Source organism: Electrophorus electricus, chromosome 25 (genome assembly GCF_013358815.1).
Source record: "Electrophorus electricus isolate fEleEle1 chromosome 25, fEleEle1.pri, whole genome shotgun sequence".
Taxonomy (NCBI): Eukaryota; Metazoa; Chordata; class Actinopteri; order Gymnotiformes; family Gymnotidae; genus Electrophorus; species Electrophorus electricus.
This window is the reverse complement of record NC_049559.1, coordinates 4,266,789-4,293,271: the sequence shown is the minus strand read 5'-3', so window position 1 is coordinate 4,293,271 and position 26,483 is coordinate 4,266,789. Positions and strand designations below refer to the sequence as shown.

General features: G+C 39.6%; 1 protein-coding gene across 1 annotated transcript in view; it reads right to left on the bottom strand.

The window, feature by feature from the left end:
* Positions 1–26,483, bottom strand: part of tmeff2a (transmembrane protein with EGF-like and two follistatin-like domains 2a) — a 71,458-nt gene that overhangs the window by 7,328 nt on the left and 37,647 nt on the right. The window contains 3 exon segments of the mRNA XM_027006793.2: positions 5,753–5,781; positions 5,784–5,851; positions 23,015–23,041. Of these exon segments, the coding sequence (XP_026862594.2) occupies positions 5,753–5,781; positions 5,784–5,851; positions 23,015–23,041 (124 nt within the window).

Here is a 26,483-nt window from a genome sequence, read left to right as displayed (position 1 = left end):
GCATGCTAGCATTTGATTGGCTGAAAGGGAGGGGCCTATCTGAAGGCTCATGTCATGTGCAAATATCATACTTGCTGCCAAACATGGACGGGGTGAGGGCTGATCTGTGCAGTGATAATGGCAAGTTATCACGGCTGTCAGTCCATACCTCAAGCATGGGTAAAAATCTTTCACATGACTTAATCTCTTTCCTCTATTGCCTTCACTGTGCAGCACACACAACGTAATTGTGTTCATGCCATCAGGTTTTGTACTTTGTAGCTATCATGCCACAAAAAAGGGACATCAGAGTACAAGTTATAGGTAGTAAACTAGCCAGTAAACACATCAATTTAAAATCAAAACTGGCTAGCTACCAGATTGTAGAAAATCATGTCAAATGATGCTAGTTAACCATGTTAGCTAGTGTTACCCCAGCAAGCTAAGCCTAGATTATGGTGTTTATAGGATAGCAGTAAGGTGGCTAGCAGGACTAAACTGAGTTTCATAAAATCCCATTCAACTTAACATTTCAAATCCCCCTCGAAAATAAAGGTCGACAAGGCTAACCATGTGATTGCATGTGTCTTGTTCATCAGTGCATCGTCTTATTAGGAAAAAGACAGGAAACTCAGAAATTAAGTAAAGATGCCGTAGGTCAGGCTGAGGGAGAAGCAACTAGACCTTCAGGGCTTCAAGTGAGGTCTTGCAATATACTGCAATTAAACGTATGCTATCATGGATTAAATGTAAATGAAAAGCTCATATGTAATAGTCTACCTACTTTGATGTTATCTTAGCTGTATGTTATTATGACACAGGATGCAAAAAGAATAATTTGCTAATGTTGATACAGATCAGCTTGTGGACTGTTTTCTCATCAGGAGGCAGTCAGCGTGAGCGAGTGTCACAGCCATGGAGAGAAAGCCATAGCAACCCGATCTGAAATTCAGAGAAATACAACAACTTCCCGACAAGATGTTGTGGTTTCAGGAGAACCGGTACACTCAGTGTCGATGATTTCACTATAGGCCAACACTGAAAAAGGGTTCTTTTTTTGGAGTGCATCAAATCACTGACCATAAAAAGACTGTGAGAAAAACAGACGTCTCTCAAATCTGCATAAAGGGTTTGAGTAATTGGAAGAAAGCCACAGGCAGCATTAGTCACCACCGTGACAACAAAACGCAGTATCACGCACTTACAATCAAAGCACTGGAGCAAAGTCCAGTTCACACCCAAATATTGTGCATGGGCTAAAATGCAGGAAGAGGGGGAGACAACGTCTGGAGGAAGTAATGTCCACTGGGTTGTACCTTGCTAGCCAGGGAGCAGCGTTTCAAGGACATGAAGCAAATGAAGGGAATTTGTACCACCTTGTGTAGTCAATTGCAAATGATGACCCTGATCTTTTCTCTCGGCTCACTCATTGCTGGGGCAGATCTGAATGTGTGTGTGTGTGTGTGTGTGTGTGTGTGTATGTGTTTGTGTGTGTGTATGTGTGTTTGTGTGTGTGTGTGTGTGTGTGTGTGTGTGTGTGTGTGTGTGTGTGTGTGTGTGTTAGTTACTCAGGAGGAGCCCTGTGATTCCACATATTGTTTTCTCCAAAATGTAAATAAGTCTATAAGGGTACTGGGAGAGAGCATAATCAGAGCAAGAACAGAGCTTCTGTTGTGTGTGTGTCTAAGGGGCATCTTAGTATGTGGTGTCTAAATCAAAAGTCGAAAGAAGTCGTGTCTGTGTGTGTTTGCACTCTGAATAAATGCCCATAAGCAACAAGGTGAGTAGCCTACATCTTAAAACAAGAGGCTACCATAAACCTAAATCTATTTACAATCAAATTCTCTTATGGACTCTGAAATGGTTTCAAAGTCCATAGAACAAATCTGACCTTACCAGGGCCAGAACTCAAATGGACTGCATGTCCGATACTTTTCACACCTTCAGAACACAAACAGTGGTTTCTGCTCTAACACACGTGACCCAGCAGAACACACAGTGGATCTGCTCTAACAGACACAATGACTCATCCCATCACAGGTGTGGTCATTAGATGATGGGTTGAGTGTGATGAGTGAAACCACACACAGCCAGTAGGATTCGACATTACCAGAATCATTTAGAGCATCTCATAAAATCAAATCTTGATATTTGGGTTCCACAAATGAGATTCCTCCATCCAAGCACAGAAATTCCTCCATCCAAGCACAGTGGAATGTGAACATTTATGCAGCATGGGTTTACAGACCCATCCGAAAGTATACTGAACCTTACTGGCCCACCTGAGGATACTACTGACCCATGCCTACATGATTTGACACTGATGCCAGTGAAGCTGGCAATACCTTTGTTGCTGAGTTCTGTTTCTGTTTATAGCTCAGCACTGTTTAGCCCTCAGTCACAATAAGTGATCAGTCAGCTTGAACAAACCCCACAGTTGAGTCCTGATTAGTATACAGAGTGAACCGCAAGCCTGGCACACACACACACACACACACACACACACACACCACACACACACACACACACACACACACACACGACACACACACACACACATTTACATGCACATGCACACATATGTACTCTTACTCACACTATGTAAACAGTCATTTAACTTGTACTTTAATTCCCTTTTATTATTTAATTTCTTACCACACACCCTCATGTGTAGAAGCAACAGGCACATCTTTTGAAACAGCCTGTAGATATCCTGTTTGAGTTCTCCTCAAGAACACCACATGTGTTCCTCCAACTCATTATCTACAGTCAGTTTCTGTCCACAGGTTAAACTTACATGATGCTGGCTGAAAACTACCAAACATCTGTATTCAGCAAAGTTCTTTTACTTTGTGATTTCTGAAAAAGGAGTCTGGTGAATGTGTATATTTACTCATATTTCCTTTTTCCTGTGTTTTAGATTCACTGTGTCAGTCTTTATGCTTAAATCTCAGTTACTGACACTGATATCTATAATGGGCTTCTTTCAGAAAACTGGCTTAAATAATTAATATTACCTGCCTTAGTTGTAGAATGGAAATGATATTCTGATATATTTCTGATTTCAGTAAATGATCATGCCATCATCTTCTTATATCTTCTTAATTAATTAACTTTTATGATTAAGGTCATTTTGTAATGAGACCAATGTAATAATACATAATTCTGCTTGAGTTATGATTTGAATTAGGGTTCTGTTTAGGCATTTGGTAGATGGTGTTACACTCTCTCTCTATATAAAAACACACACACATGCGGCTTGGGAGACTTTTGCTCTCCAGAGTGACCGTCTGTGGTGATCATAAAGGATAATGTGTCCAGAGTATTAATATTTAATGCTGCATCTCACTTTCTGAAAACACTGGTGCATAGCGGCAACATATCTCTCTCTTGCTCTCTGTCTCTCTCTCTCTCTCTCACACATGCAAAAATGCATGCACACATACACATATGGCACACACACATGCTATAGTTCTGTACCATTCAAAGCAATCGATATTAAACAGTGATGGTTCTGATAACTGTATATATATATATATATATGTGTGTGGGTGTGTGTGTGTGTGAGTGAGTGTGTGTGTGTGTGTGTGAGGGAGTGTGTGTGTGTGTGTGTGTGTGTGTATATATATATATATATATATAATATTTGTGTGTGAGTCTGCATGTGTCTGTGTACATGTGTATGTTAGTAAAACTGTCAAACATATTTTTCTGGAGGGTGAAAAGTTATCATTTAAATTATGTGTATTGCCGCTTTATCTGTGAATGTTTGTGTTTGTTTGGGTGTGCGTGTGTGTGTGTGTTATCTATTTGAGTGTCTTATTGATTTGTGAAAGCCATGTGGTTTCCCTGTTATCTAAACTTTTCTAGCAGTGCCTGCAGGCACTGGTCTGACCACCTGTACTTATACAGCCACTTTAGCTTCACACATGAGCAGACACACCGAGATACACACACATACACACTCACATATCAACAACAACTGACCAGTGGTTACAGTAATGTGTGAACTGACAAATAAAACTTTACTATTACAGGTTAATATGCTTATCTCATTTTCTTGCCAGTAATCTTGTCATAGATAGAACACTAGATTAATCTAATTTACAGATAGATAGAGGGTGAGACGGGAAAAGAGGGAGAAACAGAAGGAGAGCAGAGCAAAAGAAAGATGATGGGGAGAGGGAGAGACAAGAGGAGGGAGTGAGAGAATGTGAGAGAGAGAGAGAGAGAGAGGGGGAAAAAGAGAGGGACTGAGTGTTGAGGGAGCCGTCTGCCCCGTGTAGCACGTCAGATGGAGCTCGGTGTGGTACACTCCCACTGGCTGAGACATAAACGCCTCCAGTCAGGCGGCTATCACTGACTGGTGAGTCGGTGAGGCGGGTGGAGTTGGTTGAGGGGGTGGGGTGGGAGAGGGTGAAGGTGGGGGCGAGTCGCGGGGGTGGCAGACCGCCATTCTGGGGCTGAGGTGCACATTTGAGTCAAGTGTACAGGGCTGTCTCAGCATGTAATTCCCCATCGGAGGGCTGGGGGGCTTTCGGGGTGGTGGTGGTGGAGTAAGATTGAGATGAGCTCATTTCCATTAAGACTAAATGCTGTCCTCCCTTACTGCCTGTCTGAGAACTGGCTCTGCAAGCCAGCAGGCATAACAAAGAAAACTCAGAGGGTTCCCTAATGGCCTACTCCTGGGAAAGAGGCAGGAGGATCCTAAAACCACATCGCTGCTGTAAACAGACACAGGACTGTTCCCCAAACCTATATTTAACAGATTCAGGACCGCCGCAGATGAAGCCTAGTGCTGCAACACATTTTACAGAGAACCTTTTAGAATTCTAAAAGATCTAGAAAAAAAGTTTCTAGACCGAGAAACAAAACAGCCAATCATATATCAGTGCTCCACAAAACAAAAAAAAGTAACCATCTTGAAGATCTGTTTATAATGCTATAGACTTACAAATCAACGGACTTAGATATCAAAATGTATATTATTAAAGCTTTACTGACAGGCTTTTGGTAGCAGTGCCAAATGTCCCATGACCTCTGCGATGCTTGATTGGACTGATTGCCTGCTGTTGCAAGACGAGGACTTCCAGCGAAACCTTTTGAATATCAATGAGCTCTTGATGATGTAGTAGAGAGCAGGCTTCGTTAGCAGAGATGAAAATGTCATTATTGCCCTCATTCCAACGTCCCAAGGAATTCATTCACTAATCATTCATCCAGCACAGGTCAGACTCTTCAAGGTTCAAACCACAACATGGGGACTTGGGGGACCCAAAAAAAAGAAGTATAAACCTATGGGGAAAGCGTCATTTTCCATAAAATTGTATTTTTACATTTGTTCTCTGTGCTATCAGTTTGTCTATTTAGTTAATATTATGCAGATTGGATTATTTTGGATTACACATTGGAATAGTATGTTATGCTTTTGTCTTGGCTGATGCTGTAACACTCCTTCATTAACTCCAGTATGCTCACAACAGAAACATTATGAGTGTCACTTAAAGAAAAGCCATCAAATAAACCTTTCTGTTTCTGCAATACCTTTGAACAGAATTGCGAATCTATTTGTTCTGTTTTCTCTGTTTTCTCGTCTTCTTAACTGATGTGACCTTATTTATCAGTTGCTTGGTGGGTGGCTTGTCCTGGTCAGCTGTATGAGGTCCCACTTTTCAAAGAGAGCACCCTATGAAGGACCCTATTAGAAGAACCCAAAAACTGCATAGTGCCCAGTGTCTGTGCTGCAGTCTGTGGCTTTGAAGTGCAGACTCACCACACATCCTCTGCATCCACATCACAGCTCGGGCCCCAAACTGGCAGATGTCACAGGTGGACGTCTCCTTCTGTCCATTCTCAGCCGAGCCCTCGTTCCCTGCTGAGACACACACACACACACACACACACACACACACACACACACTCTTTTTAAGTATGGAATCAGGCAAGCAGGTATTGGGTGATAACGACCTAGAATGCAGCAACCTAGGTTCAGGACAGCTGGAGTGGGTTAGGATCGAGGGGTGAGGGGGTGTTGGACACGATTCTCATTCTCTCTCTGTCTCTCACTGCCACTCTCACGCACAGTTCAAATCCCCCACTGATCTTTTGCCAGCCTCTCTGCTCATTTCCTCCTGATGAGTTCTGACTCGCCGCTCGGGGCTCCCTGGCGACAGAGGCTTCCCGGGAGCGGCTGGAGCTTAAGGTTCTTCCCTATCACATATCGGCCCTCATCAGTGACCGGGCAAAAAAGCAATCCTGCACGCCATGGAATTTAAATTACGTTTACTTCAGCCCCACCCCTGCTGAGCTTGGCCCTCCATTACAAGGTGCTATTTTTATTTCTGAGCCCCATGAGAGTGAGGAGACAGTGACAGAGCGAGAGAGAGAATGAGAATGACAGAAGAATGAAGAAACAGAGAGTGAGTGAATGTTCTCTTCTCGGGTATTCACAGCTGCATCTGATCACTCCCCTGATCCATGTTTGTATATTCTGCCTCACCTCTGCTCAAATGCTAAACACCAAAAAATTATGCTAATTGTGAGGTGTTGCTTTAATCAGGAGAATGCTGTCTCGTTGCTTTGACAACTCTGTTTTGTTTCAAAACTGCGCATGTCGTTGAAGCGTGAAGTGCTGGGGTCTTTTATAAGGTCTGAGTGCAGCTGTGACAACAAGCTGCTACACGTTAGGGGTGGGCAATCTGATGATTTTATATCGTGAATGATGTTGAAGACGCAAGACCTAATTTTCATGCAAATCATAGATATCGTGACATTTTATGTTCTAATACTAGATAAGCTTCTAGATGAGTTTTGAAACTTCACAAAAACCTTAGATGGCCAGTAAAAAAGGGGCTCCATTCACAACCATCAGAATGACTGGGTACACAATGGCTGTGCTGATGCTAAAAAACAATTTAGCATGACCAGCAGCACAGCATAGCATAGGTAAGGAGATGCTGCCAAAAAGGGACTTGATTAGAGTAGTGTGAAAGTCATGGCTATGTACAGTCAGATATTTGAGTAGTGTGAAAGTGATGGCTATGTACAGTCAGATATTTGAGTAGTGTGAAAGTCATGGCTATGTACAGGCTGATAGAGTAGTGTGAAAGTCATGGCTATGTACAGGCTGATAGAGTAGTGTGAAAGTCATGGCTATGTACAGTCAGATATTTGAGTAGTGTGAAAGTCATGGCTATGTACAGGCTGATAGAGTAGTGTGAAAGTCATGGCTATGTACAGTCAGATATTTGAGTAGTGTGAAAGTCATGGCTATGTACAGGCTGATAGAGTAGTGTGAAAGTCATGGCTATGTACAGTCAGATATTTGAGTAGTGTGAAAGTCATGGCTATAAAACATAAACATAAAAAACGTTATCATTGATGTACGCATTAGAATATATATATATATATATATATATATATATATATATATATATATATATATATATATATATATATAATATATATAAACAGGATAAAAGCTGCCAATGAAAGAAGGTGACTTAGGCAGTCACATTTTATCTAGCTAAGGAAAATGATGCCATTTAAAGATGTGCACAATGTGGGATTTAAGACACTGATGTCACCACATGACAACAGAGGACTGCACAAATAAAGCATGGTGAAAAGTTTACATTTCACTTTGCCTTTTTTGTGTGTATGTTTTACTACTACAATACTTTGAAAAATCTGTTATTTATTGACTGCTGATTACAGATTTGTTTAATATTTAAAATTAAATTTAACTTATGTTTTAATTATCATTTTGAAAATAGTGTCTTTAATGCAGTATTGTGTTTTTAAATGGTGCGACCATATCAAATCTGGATATTCTTAACAGTACAATTCAAAATTGGCAAGAAAGACCCAATTCATATTGTGGATAGTGATTGGAGAGTTAAAAAGATTGTGATCTGTTTTTTTTGGGAAGATCACAAACTCCTGCTCCACGTATGGGTCTGCTACCCTCTCTCTTCATGTCTGAGGAGGACTGCACTCACTCACTACCACACCTCCAGGAATATCACAGGGGTGAAGAAGAACAGAAGCCTATGAGAGTGGTGTGCTCTCTTCTACTACTTTTTGTCATCTCTCATTAACAAAGATACACTAATAACTTTTGAATAATTAGTAATAAGATTTGTGCATAAACTATATGATCCCCCCCCTTTTTTTTTTTCAGAAACAAAAATTCTAAGATAAAAACTTGCAGGAGTGCACCAAACAGGTTTTCTAAATTTTCTTCACAGAAACAAACTGTATTACCTATTGGACTCATAGAACTGAAATCAGGCTCCCATCTTGATTTTATCCTCAGAAGGGAAAGCTAGGTTCAAATAGCAAACCAGCAATTTTACTGCTGAATCAATTTACCGCAGAAGTGTCATTCTATTCAGTGCCACAGCGGCACTGTACCACAGAGTTCCGTGGCTTCAGACAGTGTGACTTGAGACCCACACTGTCTGAATTTGCACCCTACTCACTGTTTAGTGTTCTAGAGTGTCAGCTATTTTGTAGTGATCTCTGAATTCTCAGTGCACAATTCAGGTTCCCTATATAGTACGCTATCTTCTTGTTACCCACAGTGCACAGTAGATATAGTGAACAACCAAAGTACACTGCTTAAGGGAAAAAGGTGGCCATAGTGCATATTGGTTTCCTAAGGCAGATATTAGGGATATATTTAGTAGGACTGTAAGTGTAATGGACAGATTGACAGGTTTGGCACCGAAGGTGAGACGCAAAGTAATGGTTACAGAACGTTAATATAACCAAACTAACCCAAATAAATGAAGCTTGTGCTCAAGAAATAAAAGCATTGTGGTATTTCACTCAGTGTTTTTTGTTAATAACATGTGAACATGGATGTAGGTTTAGATCTAGGTGTTATTAAACGCAAAACAAAACACATCTGAAGTTGTAAAACATTGCTAAACTGCCTTACTTCTATGTGTTGTGATTGTACTGCTAGTCTACTTATTCTTAATGTTCCAGGTAAGTGACGAAAGGTCACACCAATATATTTCTGGCATGAGTTGGTGTTGCCTGAATTGTAAATTGTCTCCATTACAGGTACCCTATGTAGAATTCTATATAGAACTGTCTATGTGGGGAATAGTGAATGAGAAAACAAAAAACCCACTGGAGACAGAGATTAAATTCTATATTCAGTAATATTTTGTTATACTGTCACATAACGGAATTCAATGTCAATTTAATATTAATATATATATATATATATATATAATATATATATATATATATATATATATATATATATATATATATATTATATATATATAAAAATATAATGTATAAATATGATTTTAAATGACTTTTTATTATGTATTTGTACTGCTGCACTATGCTGATTTTCTCCTCATCTGTTCAGGGATCCGTAAATGTGTTCCCAGGCTGGAAGTTGAATGGTCAGTTCAAAGTTAAAGGCCACCATATGCAGGACCCTGACTGACAGCAGGTTTATGTAGTGCTCACAGTCTCATCCCGGCCTCCAAATGGAGTTTATTAAACCACCATGCTGCTTTCCCCCAGAGGGCGGGGCTAATCCCATGGATCAGGGAGCGAGAGCCGTAGGGGAGAGGAGAGGCAGTAACAATTATCCTCATTTCCTCCCTGCTAGACGGCCGCTCCCCTCGTATCGATCTCTTCTGACCAGAAGCCTGGTCGATCGCCCACCTCCGACGTTTTCATCCCAGAGTACTGCACTTATACACGGGGGAAGGGCTACAACTGCAATGTTATACTTGCCTGGCAAGTGATGAACTGGGTGATGCTAAGATGCATTTTGCATTTAGGCCAGTGCTTTGATGCTCACTAGAGATTAAAACTTTTTCACAGATAATTGCTTCCGAAGATTATATTTAGTAATAACCATACCCATTAAATGTGAATGAGGGTTTTTCCTTTTTAATGAAATATCTTTGGCTTTAATGATTTACAGTGCTTTTAAATCTCCTAACACCCACAATGATTCGGTGTCATTATTAGATGAACATTTTAGCAGAAATGAGGTAGGAGTGGGTATGTGAGGCTTTAACAGGCAGGGCTAGACAAAAGAGACCAAGCCTGATGCTCCAAGGGCCCACCTAGTAAGATTTAGTAAATGCTGTATTACTGTGTGTGTGTGTGTGTGTGTGTGTGAGAGAGAGAGAGAGAGAGAGAGAGAGAGAGAGAGAGAGAGAGAGAGAGAGAGAGAGAGAGAGAGAGAGAGAGAGAGAGAGAGTATATAGGGCAGCACATAACCTATCACATAGATGATGAATGGGAGTTGTCTCTTTCCCACACACAGCATATGGGAGGAGAATGACCTTCCTAACAAGCAGGAACACTAAGTGTAGGGCTCAAAAACAACACATCTTGTGGGGTCAAGTGTGGCAAAAGCAGTATGAATGAGGTTCATATATTATTTTTTTATTATGTTTTATGTGTTTTTAAGCCATTTATTTCTGGTTTATGTTTACCTATTTTCAATGCATTTTGAAGAACCAACAATTATTTCTCATTACACATCAGCTCCTAGCAGATTGAAACCCCAGGATGAATACTTTTTACACACAAGGTGTGTAGAGGAAGCCCCAGGCCACTAATGTGTCTAGAAGATCCCACAGGTCACTGATGAGTCTAGAAGAACCCACAGGTCACTGAGGTGTCTGGAGGAAGCCCCGGGTCCCTGATGGATCTTAAGGAGCCCTAGATCAGTGAGGAGTATAGAGGGAGCCCCAAATCAGTGAGGAGTATAGAGGGAGCCCCAAATCAGTGAAGAGTCTAGAAGAAGCCCCAGATCAACTGCTCTTTGGCAGATCAAGGGCCAAGGGCACAGGTTGGTCTGCACAATCAATAGATGAGAAGACATCATGCTGACAAAGGGAAGACAGTAAGGTAGTAGGACATGCTACTTAGATGGCTTGAAGTCTATTTAAAATCCATCCATCCATCCATCAATATATATATATATATATATATATATATATATATATATATATATATATATATATATATATATATATATATTGATGCATGTATAAGATCCATCCATATATAGATTCTAGGTAAGATTCTAGGTAACTGCAGTGTACTGTAGTAAGAGATGTAGAAATATTTGAAATTGTAGTAAAGTACACAGAGTTTCCAGAGAAAAAGAATATTTCAGACAGAGGTCCATCATCAGCTTCATCACTTTGCTGACCGAAACATTCTGTTTCTCTGGAAACACTTTGTACTTTACTACAATTTTTAATCTCTCTCTCTCTCTCTCTCTCTCTCTCTCTCTCTCTCTCTCTCTCTCTCTCTCTCTCTCTCTATATATATATATATATATATATATATATATATATATATATAGTACACACAGATACATAGTATACACACACACACACACACACACACACACACACACACACACAGTGGTAATGCTGTGTGTAGAATGATCAGTCACCCAAATAATACTGAGTCAGTAGTGGTTCTATGGTCAAAAGCTGGGTCAACCGTAAGAATAAGAGTGGCATTTAATTGGTGGTCACTAGAGAGGAAACACTTCTCATGAAAAAAACCCCAACATTGCTGACCATGTCAGGTTTGCGAAAAACCACCTAGATCTTGCCAGCACGACTCAACAAGGTTCTGTGGACAGATGAGACTAAAAAAACTTTTTGGTAAATGTATGTTGATGGGAAATTTATGTCTACACAGCATTATATATGGAAACACCTCGTGTCAAAATTTCTGGCTAAATCCTACATTTTATATCTTTAAAGCTGCAGTAGGATTGAGGCGAGAGTGGATTTAGCTTGAAAATTTGAACAAGTACTTCCAGGCCCCTCCCCCTCCCTCTCTGCTGCACTCTAGCCCCGCCTCCAAAGCTCCTCCCTACAGAGCACATTGCTGTGCACACTACAAAATGTCAACATTGCTGGCCAACAAACATGCATAGAAAAGTAATCTACAGCAACATCTTTTCTGTAAAAGAACTAGCATCCACTTTTCTCAGTGCTTAGATGTTCGCTTTTAACATATTATCTGTCTCATGTATTACTGTCAGGACATAATGGCAGTTTAAACCAAATATGACAAAAAGCTATTTTGACAGAGGTTAACTACTGCTGCTTTAAAACAAACCGATTGCTTTAAGATTTATTAATTAATATAACTGCTTAGTACTTAGACACATCCATTAGCACATGTCTGTAACATGTATGTAGTCTATTGCTATGATACTGCTCTTTTGAAGACTTTTCAACATTCTTCTTGTTTTGATTGTTCAATCTGACATCCGAGAATATGAAACTGCTTCATACTAAAACAACACTAAAAAACTGCTTTCATGTAGGTTACAGTGGGATGTTTTTCACGTCAGTTTGCATGCTGTTGATATAACCTTATTTCCGTTTGTTTTACAAACTAAAAGACACTGTAATATTTTCAGAAAAGTTACTGACATAACAGATTTGCACTGGACAGAGATAAAGTCCTTCTGCTAAAAGGTTCCCCAACTCCCAAGTAAAACCAGTCTGGTCCAAAGAGTGCTTTATCTTAACAGAAACAATATAATAATAAAAAGGGGAAGAAAATTAAAAATGTTTTACAAAAAACCTCAAGTAAACTTTTAATTTAAAAAAGTAAATTGATTTCAGACACATAAAAATGACACTTTAAGACATCTTAAAGACACTTTAAAAATTCTATTATAAAGGGTTTCTCATCTTCTCCTGCAGTGCTCAACTGTTGATCACCTCCTAACACGGAGGTGCCAGGTGTTGTAAGCTCTAATCATGCACTCACTATTAATCCTCCATCCCGCTCCACCACTAACCCTCCTTAGTGCAACAGCTCTTCACAGGTGCCCCAATCCCACTGGAAATGGGCTAGAATTTATTTTCTTTTTCAGCACGTTGCCTCATATCCACACCTGACAGAGCAGGAGGTCCTCGCCAATGACCCAGTGGCACACGTAATGACTGACTGAGGGTGTCTCATTTTATGGAGTGCTCCTGCTGCCCGTTCCGGCTGGCTGGCGCTTTTCGAGGAGCGGGGGGGGGGGGGGGACATGCGGGAGCGAGGAGAAGCAGAGCCAGAAAGAGGGTCCAAACCAGGGCATCCTCTCCAAACGGATTAGAAGAGGAGAATTAGGAGGGAAATTAGGCTTTACAGCTTCCATTTGTTGCCAGCGTTGGCCAGATGAGGCTCCGCTTCCCCTGTGTGGATTTCACTGAGCACGCTCAGATGGGGAGGGGGATCTGTGGAGTGTGCTGTGCTGTGTAGGAAGATGAGAGGATGAGAGGGCTGTCGTCTGCTCGCAGACACACATGAATAACCTACATACACTCCTCTTAGACATACACTTCCAGTTAAGGGGGAGTTAATGCATAGAATCCAATCATTTTGCAACTGTAATAGCCAGTTTCAGAATTATATTCAACATTTAACGTGTCTACACCTTTTCATGGCGCTGATCTGGAGCTTCAACTAACAACAACAACAACAACAAAGAACAAGTGAATATTTAAAAAGATTAATATAAAGAAGTGTGAACTAGGAGGTAGAGGGAACAGGATAACACATAGATATTCACACAGAAACAAACTACCCCCAAAAGAGTGCCCTGGGGACAGGGTGAGACTCTGGGGGGGGGGGGGGGGGCGGTCAGAGGAAGAGGGAGACAGATAGAGACAGACAAAGAGTGAGACAGAGAGTGAGACAGAGAGAGAGCGAGAAAGTGAGACAGAGAGAGAGAGCAAGAGAGTGAGGGCAAGAAACATCATCCGCAGCACCTAAGCAATCGATGGTCAGTCAATAAAGTGTCACTTTCTACAGGCTAATAATGGTGAGCAAGGGCTGATGGATCAGAGGGGGCAGAGGCTTGTGGCTGGGTGGAGCTCTGGGGCATTAGTGACTGATGGATCAGATGGGGTGGAGGGTTGTGGCTGGGTGGAGCTCTGGGGCATTAGTGACTGTGGTGCTTGGCCTCTTGCCTTTCTGACGTCTATTCTATCTCTCTTTTTCCTTCAGGTTAGCCAAGCTGGCCCTGGAGACAGAGCTGCAACATCACCCATTCCTGCCTCCCGCCTGGGTTTATAACCTCGTGAATACAGGACCTGAAAAAGGTCAGCCACTGCTGAGGGTTGGTGAAAAGGAGCAAGAGCTGGAGTAGCTCCATGATCCCACCATGAGCATCACTGCTGTACAGTAGCCTGTTGTTTTATGTAGTGATAGAAGAGTTTCAACCATCTAATTTATAACCAGCAAGCTGGTATCATTATGCAAAATGTTAACTGAATGTTTCCATGAAAAAATCATATGGCATTGTACAAATATATGTCTTCTTAGAGGTTTCAATGTTTGATTTCAAAAGTTAATGGTTAGACCTTTTTGATTAAAAATTCATTGTAATGTTAATAAAACATGGTAGTCTGTGTACGTGACTTGGTGTAGATGTAGGAAAGGTTCAATGTTTTTGCCACAGAGAGCTCACTGTAGGTGCTTCTGCAGTGCAAAGATACGGAACCAGGTACAGAATATCATTTGAAATGAACTGATTTTTGAATGTACCATAATGCATTAACCAGCATGTTCAAGCCAGTGGGAAGGTGAAACACCCAAGCGTCTATTTCTTTATTAGGTTTCACTGTTTGAGAATTTAGCCAACTGTAATTGCCTTTTCAAACCCTGCAGAGTTTATGGCCAAGTAATGATCAGAGGCTGTTCTACTTTTATTCTATATATCATAACTGGTTTCGAACCATTGAGGGATAACTTCATAATTTCAGGCAGTCTGAAAAAACTCATAGGAAGAAAAACTCATTAAAGCCAGAGGCAGGGATTTTGTAGGATTTCATGAAGACTTAGCTCATGAGTAAAGCCATGTTTGTTGAGCCTGATGCAACTCCAACCACAGGCACCCACACCTGCTCAGATAAGTGATCACATGCAAAAACTGTGTGATCTGTTGGCTGGTCAAGTGCTTCAAAAAAAAAAAAAAAAAAAAAAAATTTACAAAAGCCATACTTTAGCGCTGTAATCTCTGAAGGTAATTTATCAGACAAATGCCCACTCTCTGCACCCTATATAGCTTGTGCCTTTCCTTTAATGAAAAGATGATTCTACTATCGTCTGAAAGACTGTGTTTCTTAGCTGATGGCCTAGGTGCATATCCCAGGTGCTGGAGGAAGCGATCTGTTCCAGCAGTGTGTGTGCTGGTCTGCACTCTCAAACTCCGCTAATCCCTCTGGCACCTCAGGTTCCCTCTCTCAGCTTCCCAATTGGTCCCAGTCAGTGGTGCAGGGCTAAAAGTTGGGAACACCAGAGCTGGATGCTAAAAGCTGATCCTTAGCTAAGGCTAGCGGGAAGGATGGTCACAGCTCGCTATGCTAGTATGAGGTTTATTTTTTCAAATACAGTTGAATTTTTAAGTTGTTCTAAACCGTTACCTCACAAATGATATTTTTGATGACTCCAAAACGAGAGTTAAGTGTTAAATTAGACTAAAAAGAACCAAATAGAACCAGATCATCAACGTACTAGAAAATGTTTCTGCAGCAAACTTAAGTGCTTTTTGCCATGCACATAACTGTACTTTATGAAAAATATAAAAGCTGAATGAAAATACAGTTGACAGCAGTATATGGATATTTGTTTAGTACAGAGTAGAGCCCCCCGAATAAAAAATAATAAAAAAAAACCCAAAGACTTTCAGGAGTAATGTTAAAATTCTAGTGGACTTTCATTTTCAGTTAACAATTCCTTTAAAACAGTCCTCATCTTCATTGCCTAGAGAGCTAAGTCAAAATTAGTTAATGGATTTAAAACTGTGGACTCAGAGGGGCCTTTTGGCACCTGTACAAACAAAATAACTCCCAGTCTACATGATAATTTCTCTCTAAACAGTCTTTTAATTGAACACAAACAACTAACTCACTCAGGCAAGTAGGAGAATTTACACATTACTCAATAGAGAATGGACAAACTAAAACGTTATGAAGCTCCTTTTACAAAACAGGTTTACTTGAAACAGTATATCATGATTACATCATAATATGAAAAAATCCACCCCATAAAGAAAGAACTGCAAAACATGTGAATGTACATAAGAGTATGACATCATGATTTAATGAAGGGGTTCAAAAGGATCATGAGGTAGGAAGGAGGCCATGTAGGTTCTGATTAAAGTAATAAGGCTTGAGTTTTAATAGGAGATCAGTGGCCACGTGTGCAGTTCAGCAAAAACAGCCTGAGGACTGATCTGAGTCCTGTTCTCCACCACACTCTAGCTGAATAAACCATCTGAATAAAAGTATGTGGATACGTTCAGCACTACCATCCCCTCTACCACTATGGGAAATAAATTCTTTTTGATTGAGAGCATCTCCAGCTCAAATGTAAATAAAAGACCCCATAGCTTCTCACTGCTCCTGTGCGTACTATAACACACAAAAGCTGATTGTGCCAGAATTCATATACATACATTGTAGGAAAAGTCAGCCTTCCAGGATTAAAGACTCCACATATAATCAAACACAAACAAATAACAACACACAAGTAGCCCAGATGTTTACATTTCATAGCACTCTGCTTTGTATCCCAGAAACCCAGTCCTTGTTAGGTTACAGTAATTCTGCTATAGCTTACAGTAATGCAACTGTAGACTGACGAAATCCTGTTGTAGGCTGGAATAATTCTGCTGTAGGCTCTAGTTATTCAGAAGATGGAAGCTTTGGTGACTGGAGTATTTCTGGATTTTCCAATGCACAGATTTTTTACACATTACACACACACACACACACACACACACACACACACACACACACACACACACACACACACACACACATACACAATGCTTAGGGTTTAATTTTACTTGCTTGAGAAAGAAGAGACACAAAATAGCTTTTTACCTGACTGATGGTATAAGAGAATATTGCCCAAACTCCTAAAATGAATTGTATAGTCATCTTCACACTACAACATATAGGTCTGCATTTTCTCTATGGAGGAGTGTGTGATAATCCACAGATACACCAAAGTATTTGGTAGTGATCTTCAGCTAGTGCCCTACCAAGTAAAATGGTGAACTAATGTCCATATAACATTCTTATAACCTTCAATGTTTATTGTTATTTTGGCAGCCTTCAAAGTCTTAGCAATGAGAACTTTTGTTAAGTCCACATCACTCTTACCCTGTTATGATCCATTTGAACTCCTTTGGAAATGATGATTAAATTTGCCTTCATCTATTCTGGATTTTAATGATAGTCACAGGGTCATAGCAGCAGACATCCTGCCTATCTGACCAAAGGCTAACTGGCTAAAGGATAACTGACCAAATGCTCACTGACTAAAGGCTAACTGATTAAAGGCTCACTGAGCAGAGGCTAACTGATTTAGGCTAACTGACTAAAGGCAAACTGATTTAGGCTAACTGACTAACGTCTGTCTGACCAAATACTATCTGACCAAAAGATAACCAATTAAAGGCTAACTGACTAAAGTTACTATTTACAGCTTTAACCCCTCTCTTTCTCTTCACCTTCACTCATTTCTGCTCCTCTAAGCCTTGCCAGGCACAATGGCCCCTGACTCTCTACCCTGGTAATCTCTCCTTAATCCTGCCACTACTGCACCTTTATGTATCCAGTGCAGTTTGTGCACGTTCTTCTTCCTTTCAACCTGCCTGAGTCATTATTTTAGATTTTCCAACATGCATTATAATAGAAATCTGCTCCTGCCAAGCGGTGACCTGCATTAATACAGCATGGGCCTTTTTAAGGGCTTTTTTTTCTGTTAAGTGACAGCGGTCCTTCCATTCCTCGCTTCCCTTTGTTTCATTTCATTGAGTTTGACAGAGATTTACATTTCATCAAAGCTTGCCCAGACTATATTAATACCTCTAGAGGTATCTGACAAAGCTGGAAAGGACCATAAGATGACTGTGTTTCTACCTCTCTTTGGGACCACAGATGGCCTTGCCCCTGAAACATAGCGAGAGAAAATCTAAGGTGTCTCATCTGTGATAACTATAAAAAAAAATTAGAAGTCATTTACATTTTCTCTGAGTCATTTCCATTTTTTTTTCATTTTTGTTTACATTGAGAGAAAGCAAAAATCCCTTTGTTTTCTTCCTTTATCAGGGTGCTGAATTGTGTGGATGGGGCTGAGTGGTTTTGTGAAGGAGCTCTTTTTGTTAAGCACAGGGTGCACTGATTTAAATCAAAGCAGATTTCCATTTGCATTTGTATAATTCCTTGGCTTCTCAATAATATGCATTCATATAAGAAATAAATATATAAATATCCTCTGACTCACGTTTTACAGCCGACTATTCTGCCTTATACTGTAGATACAGTATATTACATATAAGTATATAGTATAAGTATAAGTACAGTAGATGTTGTGTGTACAGGAGTGGTATAGATAAACACTATAGATAAGTATTATAGATATATTGTAACATATGTTCTTATAGTATACATTTTCACAGATGGCCACTGTCAGCCTGGCACTGGCGACCAGAATACCATAAATTGCGCTGATTCTGTTATAGTTCTTTGGAACTCTTTCTGAGATCAAGTTGACCTTTGTTCTCATCTGATCTGAGTTTTCAAATACAATCATATGGTCGCCCATAGCAACTGTGTAGGAAATTACAGGATAGAAATAGCCCATGTTAAATGTTACTGCACATACTGAGTGTCCAACCAGGATCTTTCCCTGAGTTGGTGACCCTGTTTGGCTATTCCATACCATGCCACAAATCCCCTTTATCAGAGCAGCTGAAATGGAGAGATTAGATTACTCGCCTTCCCGAACCCCTAACCTTGTTACCATGGTGATACCACGGTGACCGAGGAAGGTCTCAGCTCAGAGCGGCTGGAGAGGCTGACTGTTGTCACCTCCTGAGGGTAAAGTCATTAATTCTCCCTGGTAACAATGCCAAAGTGTTTTTATAACAGTCTGAGGCCAGACAAAACGACTGTTTAAAGTAAAAAGTCACCCACAGCAACCTGCTAAAATAAACAAATAAAAACAATAGCACCCACTTTTCATGAGGTTCTCTCTGTGTAATAGGTTCCACTGTGCAACTCTGTATTGATTATAGAAAATCTAACTACATTAAATACATAATTTGCTCTTGACATGGATCCCCGGCCATAGAGTAAATGGATTCCATTGTACAGTAATTAGGATTAATGAAGTGCTCGGGAATCCATAGTGGTGCATCACTGAGGGTTGCGCTGGTACCACAATTGATCACTGCAATTAGGACTGTCATTGTTTACAGTAATATAACAATCATACCTGTCTACACATAAGACATAAACAAATATGAGGGCGAATGTGCAAAAAGACAAGGAGAAGAAAAGAAACGAGGAGCCAAAACAGTGAGGACATGTAAATAAGAGCAACAACATGTAAAACAACTGCTTTGTAAACTAAAGTAATGAGCTTCCACCTCTCGGATCAACACAAAACTCAGGAGAGAGATTCCAACGCAGACTATTGGGAGAATCTGTTCATGAAGACAACTTCTGCTGTGAGAAGAATCAAGTTTCTGAAATGGCCAAGGCGAGCTGGAAACATCCACACACACCACAGTGTCTAGGTGTGTATTGTAAAAACAGCATCAAAAAATTAAGTGCAGAACAGTACACTGAAATTTTATAACTATATCATCTACACCACCCTTAATGCCTTCTCATATATAATCCTAAGGTTTTCTCATATACTGCAGTAGATGACAGAAACCATAGGGCACCCAACAGGCATTTATCAGGGCAGTAAGGGTTTATTTGATCCAAAAAATCTCTTCTGTGAGTTCTGTTTCTGCTACCTCTTATTTTTTGGCTGCATGTTGTTTTTGTTTGAAATCATTACTGTTCTGATAGATATTTTTCAAGCTAAACTTCTTGTAGGTTTCTGAACCAAAGCTGAATTCTTCTAAACATCTCACAAGATTTCTTCTACTTACTTTTTATTGTATAAATGTTTAATTGTATTAATGTTTCATTTTAAACATTATTATTTTAAAGGTTAATTATGGGTGTTATAGATTAATTGCATGAATTTTGTATTATATGAAAGGTTATTTATATGTATTAAAGTTTTTACATGCATATAAATGCTTATTGCACAGATAAATAGTTTCTTTTTTCTGGAGTCTACTGAAATGTTTGCACAGCACTATATCAGATTTAAGAGGCTATTCAGATTTGTAGTTTACAGCTCAACTACACTGTTTCATAAGATCACTTTTTACACAGGGATATGCTATTTTTTAATATTTTATTGTAAATAAAATTTGATTTTGAGCCAAACCTATCTAGAATATAAATATATAATATATTATATATAATGTAGAATATAATATAGAATATAATGTAGAATATAATTAGACCTCTGTGTAACGAATACATTTTTTCATACATAAAATATGAAAAGGTGAATCATATCTTGACCTCAGAATCAAAATGCAGGTAAAGAATCAAGTGTCATTGATCATTAACACTTTTCTGACATGTTGGTCACAATGACTGATAATGTGCCATCCGAACATATAACAGTACTGATACACATTTGCAGTCTGTGGGTGTTGCAGTAATTTGACTGGTTATATTTAAATATGGCTCCTGCTTTATTGTGTATTTAAAATATCCTGGATTCATTTTCTTTTAACCCTGATGAAGTGCTGTGTGCTGAAATGCACTGGTTAGAGTAACATTTATAGTGCTTTATAGTACATCACCAATCATCTTCTGCCAGCTGACAATAGAGCGATTACACATTCTCACAGTACCTTTGGACAGCTATGTCAGATATCACGGTACTGCGGACAATGTCGTGGCTCTGTCACATTAAGCCAACAGCCCCACAGGCGACAGTGTGAGGCTGCCTGTTTCCCCGGTGTGAACTTCCTTAGCTCTCAGCTGGCCTCCTCACCCACTAGGCTTGCCCTATGTCTCACCTCCAACCCCTAAAATACATTTAATTCTTAATCACACCAAAATGCTGCTGGGGTTACCTAATCTACTTCTCTTTCAATTTCTATCTTTTTTTCTCTCTGTCTGTCTTTCTCACTCTGTCTCTCCACCAAAATTACTTATGCTACCATCCACCAGACTTTTCACTGTTCTTTTGTCTCTGAGTTGATTTTTCTCCTCTCCAACCCTTTGTCATCCACACTTTGTCTCACCAATCCATCTCAGCTGCTAAGGCAAGTCTATTTTTTTTTTTTTTTACCAGATTTTTTAACCTTACTGTTCATTAATTAATGCAATAGGAACATACAGTGGCACATACAGGGAGAGTACCATACCTTGAGGACATAAAGGGACAGTACCATAACTTCAAAACATACAGGGAGAGTACTATACCTTCAGGACATATAGGGAGAGTACTGTACCTTCAGGACATATAAGGAGAGTACTGTACCTTCAGGGCATATAAGGAGAGTACTGTACCTTCAGGACATATAGGGAGAGTACTGTACCTTCAGGACATGAAGGGAGAGTACAATACCTTCAGGACATATAAGGAGAGTACTGTACCTTCAGGACATATAGGGAGAGTACTGTACCTTCAGGATATTAAGGGAGAGTACAATACCTTCAGGACATAAAGGGAGAATACCATACTTTCAGGACATATAGGGAGAGTACTGTACCTTCAGGACAAGTGGCATACTGCAGGTTTTCCAAGAATTTAATGTCTGATATTTATGAATGGTTTTTATGGCATTTGTAAAGTTGTCTTGATAGAGAAGCTTTCATTTGTTTGATATATTATAAAATAAATCTGACTTAAAAGAACAATTAAAAGAATTCAGCACTTCACCAGTGAAATATTATGGAAAGTCCAAATACAATTACTACTCAATTACTTTTCAAATTTCATATTCAATTATTTGATCACCAAATGGCACTACTGCCATAAGATTACTTGCATTGTTATTAAAGTGTGTTTTACAAAAGCGTGTCATTGAAATATATATATTTTCACTATATTACAATTTTGTTACTAGTTTGAAAAGTCAAAATGAAGGAAATGACAAGACCTTCACCCATGACAGACGGCAGAAACAGAAACAATCATAAATTCATATGTCTCTCCAGATCTTGCTTACACATTCAGCATTCCTATCTATACCTGTGTTCCATTATCCTGTACCTCTATTTTAAAATACTTTATTTGGAATTATTTTATCCAAGTCTAGTTCAATATCTATTCTGTGTAGTCCAGTGTATTAGTCTGATAATATGGGCATTCACGAAGACAAATTCCCTGTATGTGTACCGTACCAATCAAATAAAACTTGATTTTGATTCTGATTCTGATAGAGCCAATAAACTTTTATTTACCTCTGAATGGCTTGTCAGTATCATCCTACTGTACTGCAAGTATCATCACATTGTTCAAAGTCTAAAGTGTTTTGGTGTAGACAGTGAAAGAGACACAAAAAACAGACAAGGAGTGCGAGAGGAAGAGACAGGAAGAGAAGGAGCAGTAGAGAGAGAGAGCGAGAGAGAGAGAGAGAGACAAAAAGACAGTGTGAAAGACAGAGACATTTCAGATGAGCCTCCTATTCCACATGAAGCTCTGCAGCCAGTGCTGTCATTCACCACAGGAGGATGGGGTGGGGGCGGGGTTAGATGACTGTGCAATAACTCCTTACTCTCAACAATGGATGACCATGGCAGTAATTGAATTACATCTGCAGTGGGATGGGACTTTCAGAGAGGGACAGATGACTGGAGGTGGATTGTGTTTATGTGTGTGTGTGTGTGTGCGTGTGTGTGTTAAGTAGTATGTGATTGACAGAAAAAGTGGAAATTGTATGTGTGAGAAAGCGAAAGACGGATAAAGAGGGAGGAAAGACTGCGCATATTTGTGTGTGTATGTGCACATGTATGTGCATGTGTGTCTGAGTGTATACTTGTGTGTGTGTGTTTGTACATGTGCACATGTGTGTGTATGTGTATGTATGCATGTGTGCATGTATGGGCATGTGTGTGCACATTATGAGCTCTACCTTCATCCCCAGATCCTGAGCCAGCCTCTGTAACAGAAAAACACAACCATTAGTTATGAAACTTCTTCACAAGACTTGTGTATCATTACATTGAATCCATATTCTCAAGGTCACACCTGCAGAATAATCTTTGAATAACGGAAGCAGACGTGATGAGAATAAATACAGTGTTGCTTAGATGTCGTGTAGGAACATTTCAACCACTGCATGTGAAAACTGGAAACAAGATTATCATAAACAGGAGAAATCAACAAGCACAAATGGCCAAAGGTTGAATTCATTAAAGATCTGGATTACAATGGGGAATAAAAAAACTTATAGTTTTTTTTTTCTTACAGCTTTTAAGAGCTACATCTTATAAAGATGCAGTCCTTTTATTTTTACTGCATGCTTTATAAATGCCTAAGGGAAAGGAGGTAGCTGCCACAGATGCAGGCACACACTCTCTCTCTCCCTCTCTCTCTCTCTCACACATATACAAATGAACACACATATACAAATGAAGCTAGGTCTGATAATGTGCATAAACACACACACACACACACACACACACACACACACACACACACACACACACACACACACACACACACATACACACACACACACACACACACACACACTAATACCACAGCTAAAGTGGTTTACAAGCACTACACTCCACATGTGTCTCTTAGGCAGCACTGCTCCTTCACATGTGGGAATCTGCCAAGAACCTGTCAGTCCCTGCCTGTGACTGACGGGAGTGATATGAAGATAACACACTCTCACACACACACTCACACTCATACATACACACACACACACACACACAGACAGACAGACAGAGAGGTAGGAGAGAAAGTCATTAACCCCCCTCTGCATCTAACACCTGAAGCACATTTTTTTTACACACTTTTTTTACACACTTTACTCAGCAGGAGAGCAAAATTTAATAATGGCATTAATAGGCACACCGACAAGGATTTGGTCATGCTTAGGTGTGGCATTCATACGCCAAGGTTTTCTCTGTTAACTTAAACTATGATAAGAGAGAAAAAAAAGAGATCAACTGAAATAAGAAAGGATCTATTGCTGAAGCGAAGCAAAAGCAACAACAACTGAAAGAAATGAAACAAAAATGTACAGGTATTTTTAGTTTTTAAAAGCAAAAAATACATGACAACAAAGGCACAAAAAAAAGGGAACCCTACAACACTAGGCAATGGCATTTGAAGACTGAGAGAAAAATCTTCCAGCCTACAAGGTCTCCATGAGCTGTTTCGACGTGCAGATCACAGGCTACACATTTGCCTTAAAGCCTCAAGCAGTGATCTGCCAGTGTCGACAGGAACACAGCAGAATTATGAGTGGACAAAATAGTCAGTAAAGCAAATTGAGTTTCATAGAGAAATACTGCCAAACTGAAAAGAATCTAGAAAGAAGTCTGGAACAAAACCTTCTGAAGGCTTGCATATGTACACACATTCTCATTAATGTATATGCATGCCTGAACACACTGGTAAACCACACATACCCTCACAAACACACGCATACTCAGACAAATTAATCTGGTGGTATAGCAGCTGGCAGCTGTGTTGTTGAATCAGGAGCGTAGTCCAAAAATTCAAGAAAGCACCGAAATTCCTCAACAGTTTTAATTGTATTTAACAAAAGAAATAATGAAAATAGTATCTTTTTGAAAAATTAAAGAATTATATGAAAAGCGTGATAATGTGGTAATTATGATAATATGGTAATTATGATAATATTGTAAGATAATTTGTAAAGTAAGACATGGCAAGGTGGTCCCTCCCAAAAAGTACTCATCACAGTGTTTATGCAAATTTGAAATGAGAATCTGCTCTGTGCTCTGTGCTGTCATGTGCATATTCTCTTAATAAAACTTCAACTGAAGGAAACTGACCATTTACCATCACCTTGCCTAGAAACTAAGCCTTCTGACAATGAAAGTTCATTCACACATTTTACACTAAAGATAAGTCCTTTACTTGTATATTTGCCACACCAAACCATTTTCACCATTTTCAACAGAAATATTTTTCGAATATTTCTGTTATATAGAAATATTTGCAATATTTATCTAGATATGCATTTGCACCTCCGAACACCAAAAATACAGGATAACATGTAAAACAGCAAAACAAAACATCTCAGTTCACTGATTAGAACTTCTTTAACTAATAACTGACACTGCATATTTGAGGCTAAACATTTAAACTGGCTTACTACTGGATGTGCAGGTGTGAGGCAATTAAAATTATACATAAAGGCACTTAAAGTAAAATATTAAGACACACTATGACACACCCTGAGTCCCAAAGGTTAATTCATTAATTTATTTAACTGCTTATTGTTTGAAATGTCTTAGATGGTTGCTGACACAAATGAAAAAACAAAAAAACAAAAAACAAAAAAAACCCTCCTAAATTCCTTTCTCATAGGATGTGAACCCCATCTCCAGAGAGGTGCTCTGGTATGAGGTGGAGCATGTTTGTGCCGGGCCGCTATCTAAACCTCGATTTCCAATAGAGAAAATAACTCCCTTTCCGTTTCACTCTGCGGTTACGCGCCGCTGAGCTAATGGCTAACTGCCCTGTGCCGTATAGCACAACTCGATATGACTCAATATGAGTGGGGCCGTTCCTTTAATCAGCACATTATTCACCCCGAGCTCGGAGTGGCATGCTCGCTAATGCTAGCAGGGTAAATAGCCTACTTATCAGCACCGGAGAAAAAGAGAACAGGATATGGGATAGTCGGCTGGAGCTACTCAGCGCCACTCCCGGGAGCCTCAAAATGAGAGAACATTTTGACCATGTATTGAAAGGGCACTGGAGAGTGAAACTCAACTACAGTATGCTGTGAAGAGCTGGGATATAAATATGAGGAAGGAAGAAAGTAGTCTGTTTGAAATGCAGAGCAGATTTAGCACACTCTGGGATGACATTAGCTAAGCATCGAAGATGCTCCTTCAGTGACTCTCATTAAACTGTCTGCCCACTGAAATACTTTGCATTTCTTTAAGGTGAACTTAATAGCGTTGATACCTTGTTTGTTTAACTTTAAAATCAACACAGCTTATATGCAACTAGTGGTATTCATATAGTGTAACTTCCAGATCAGCATACGTTCATTCTAATGCTTAAGTTTTTACATGCTCCAGTGGAAAGCTGCTGGACAAAAAGGTAAATGTATCTCATTGCATGACATTAATCTTTCAGTTCACCTATACAACAAAGATATGGAAAAAAGCCTATTGTAGACATTCTAGGCAACACTTCAGCTAAAGAAAGCAGTAACACATCAGTAGAGGTGAGCTATGTGACACCATATAGTTATATCTGTGCATGCATTCATGTTTGTTGACAAATTTGACAAAGTTTGTCCTTTTGACTTGCAACTGCACACAGATAACCAATGGCCACATGGATACACAGACCCAACACACACACACACACATACACAC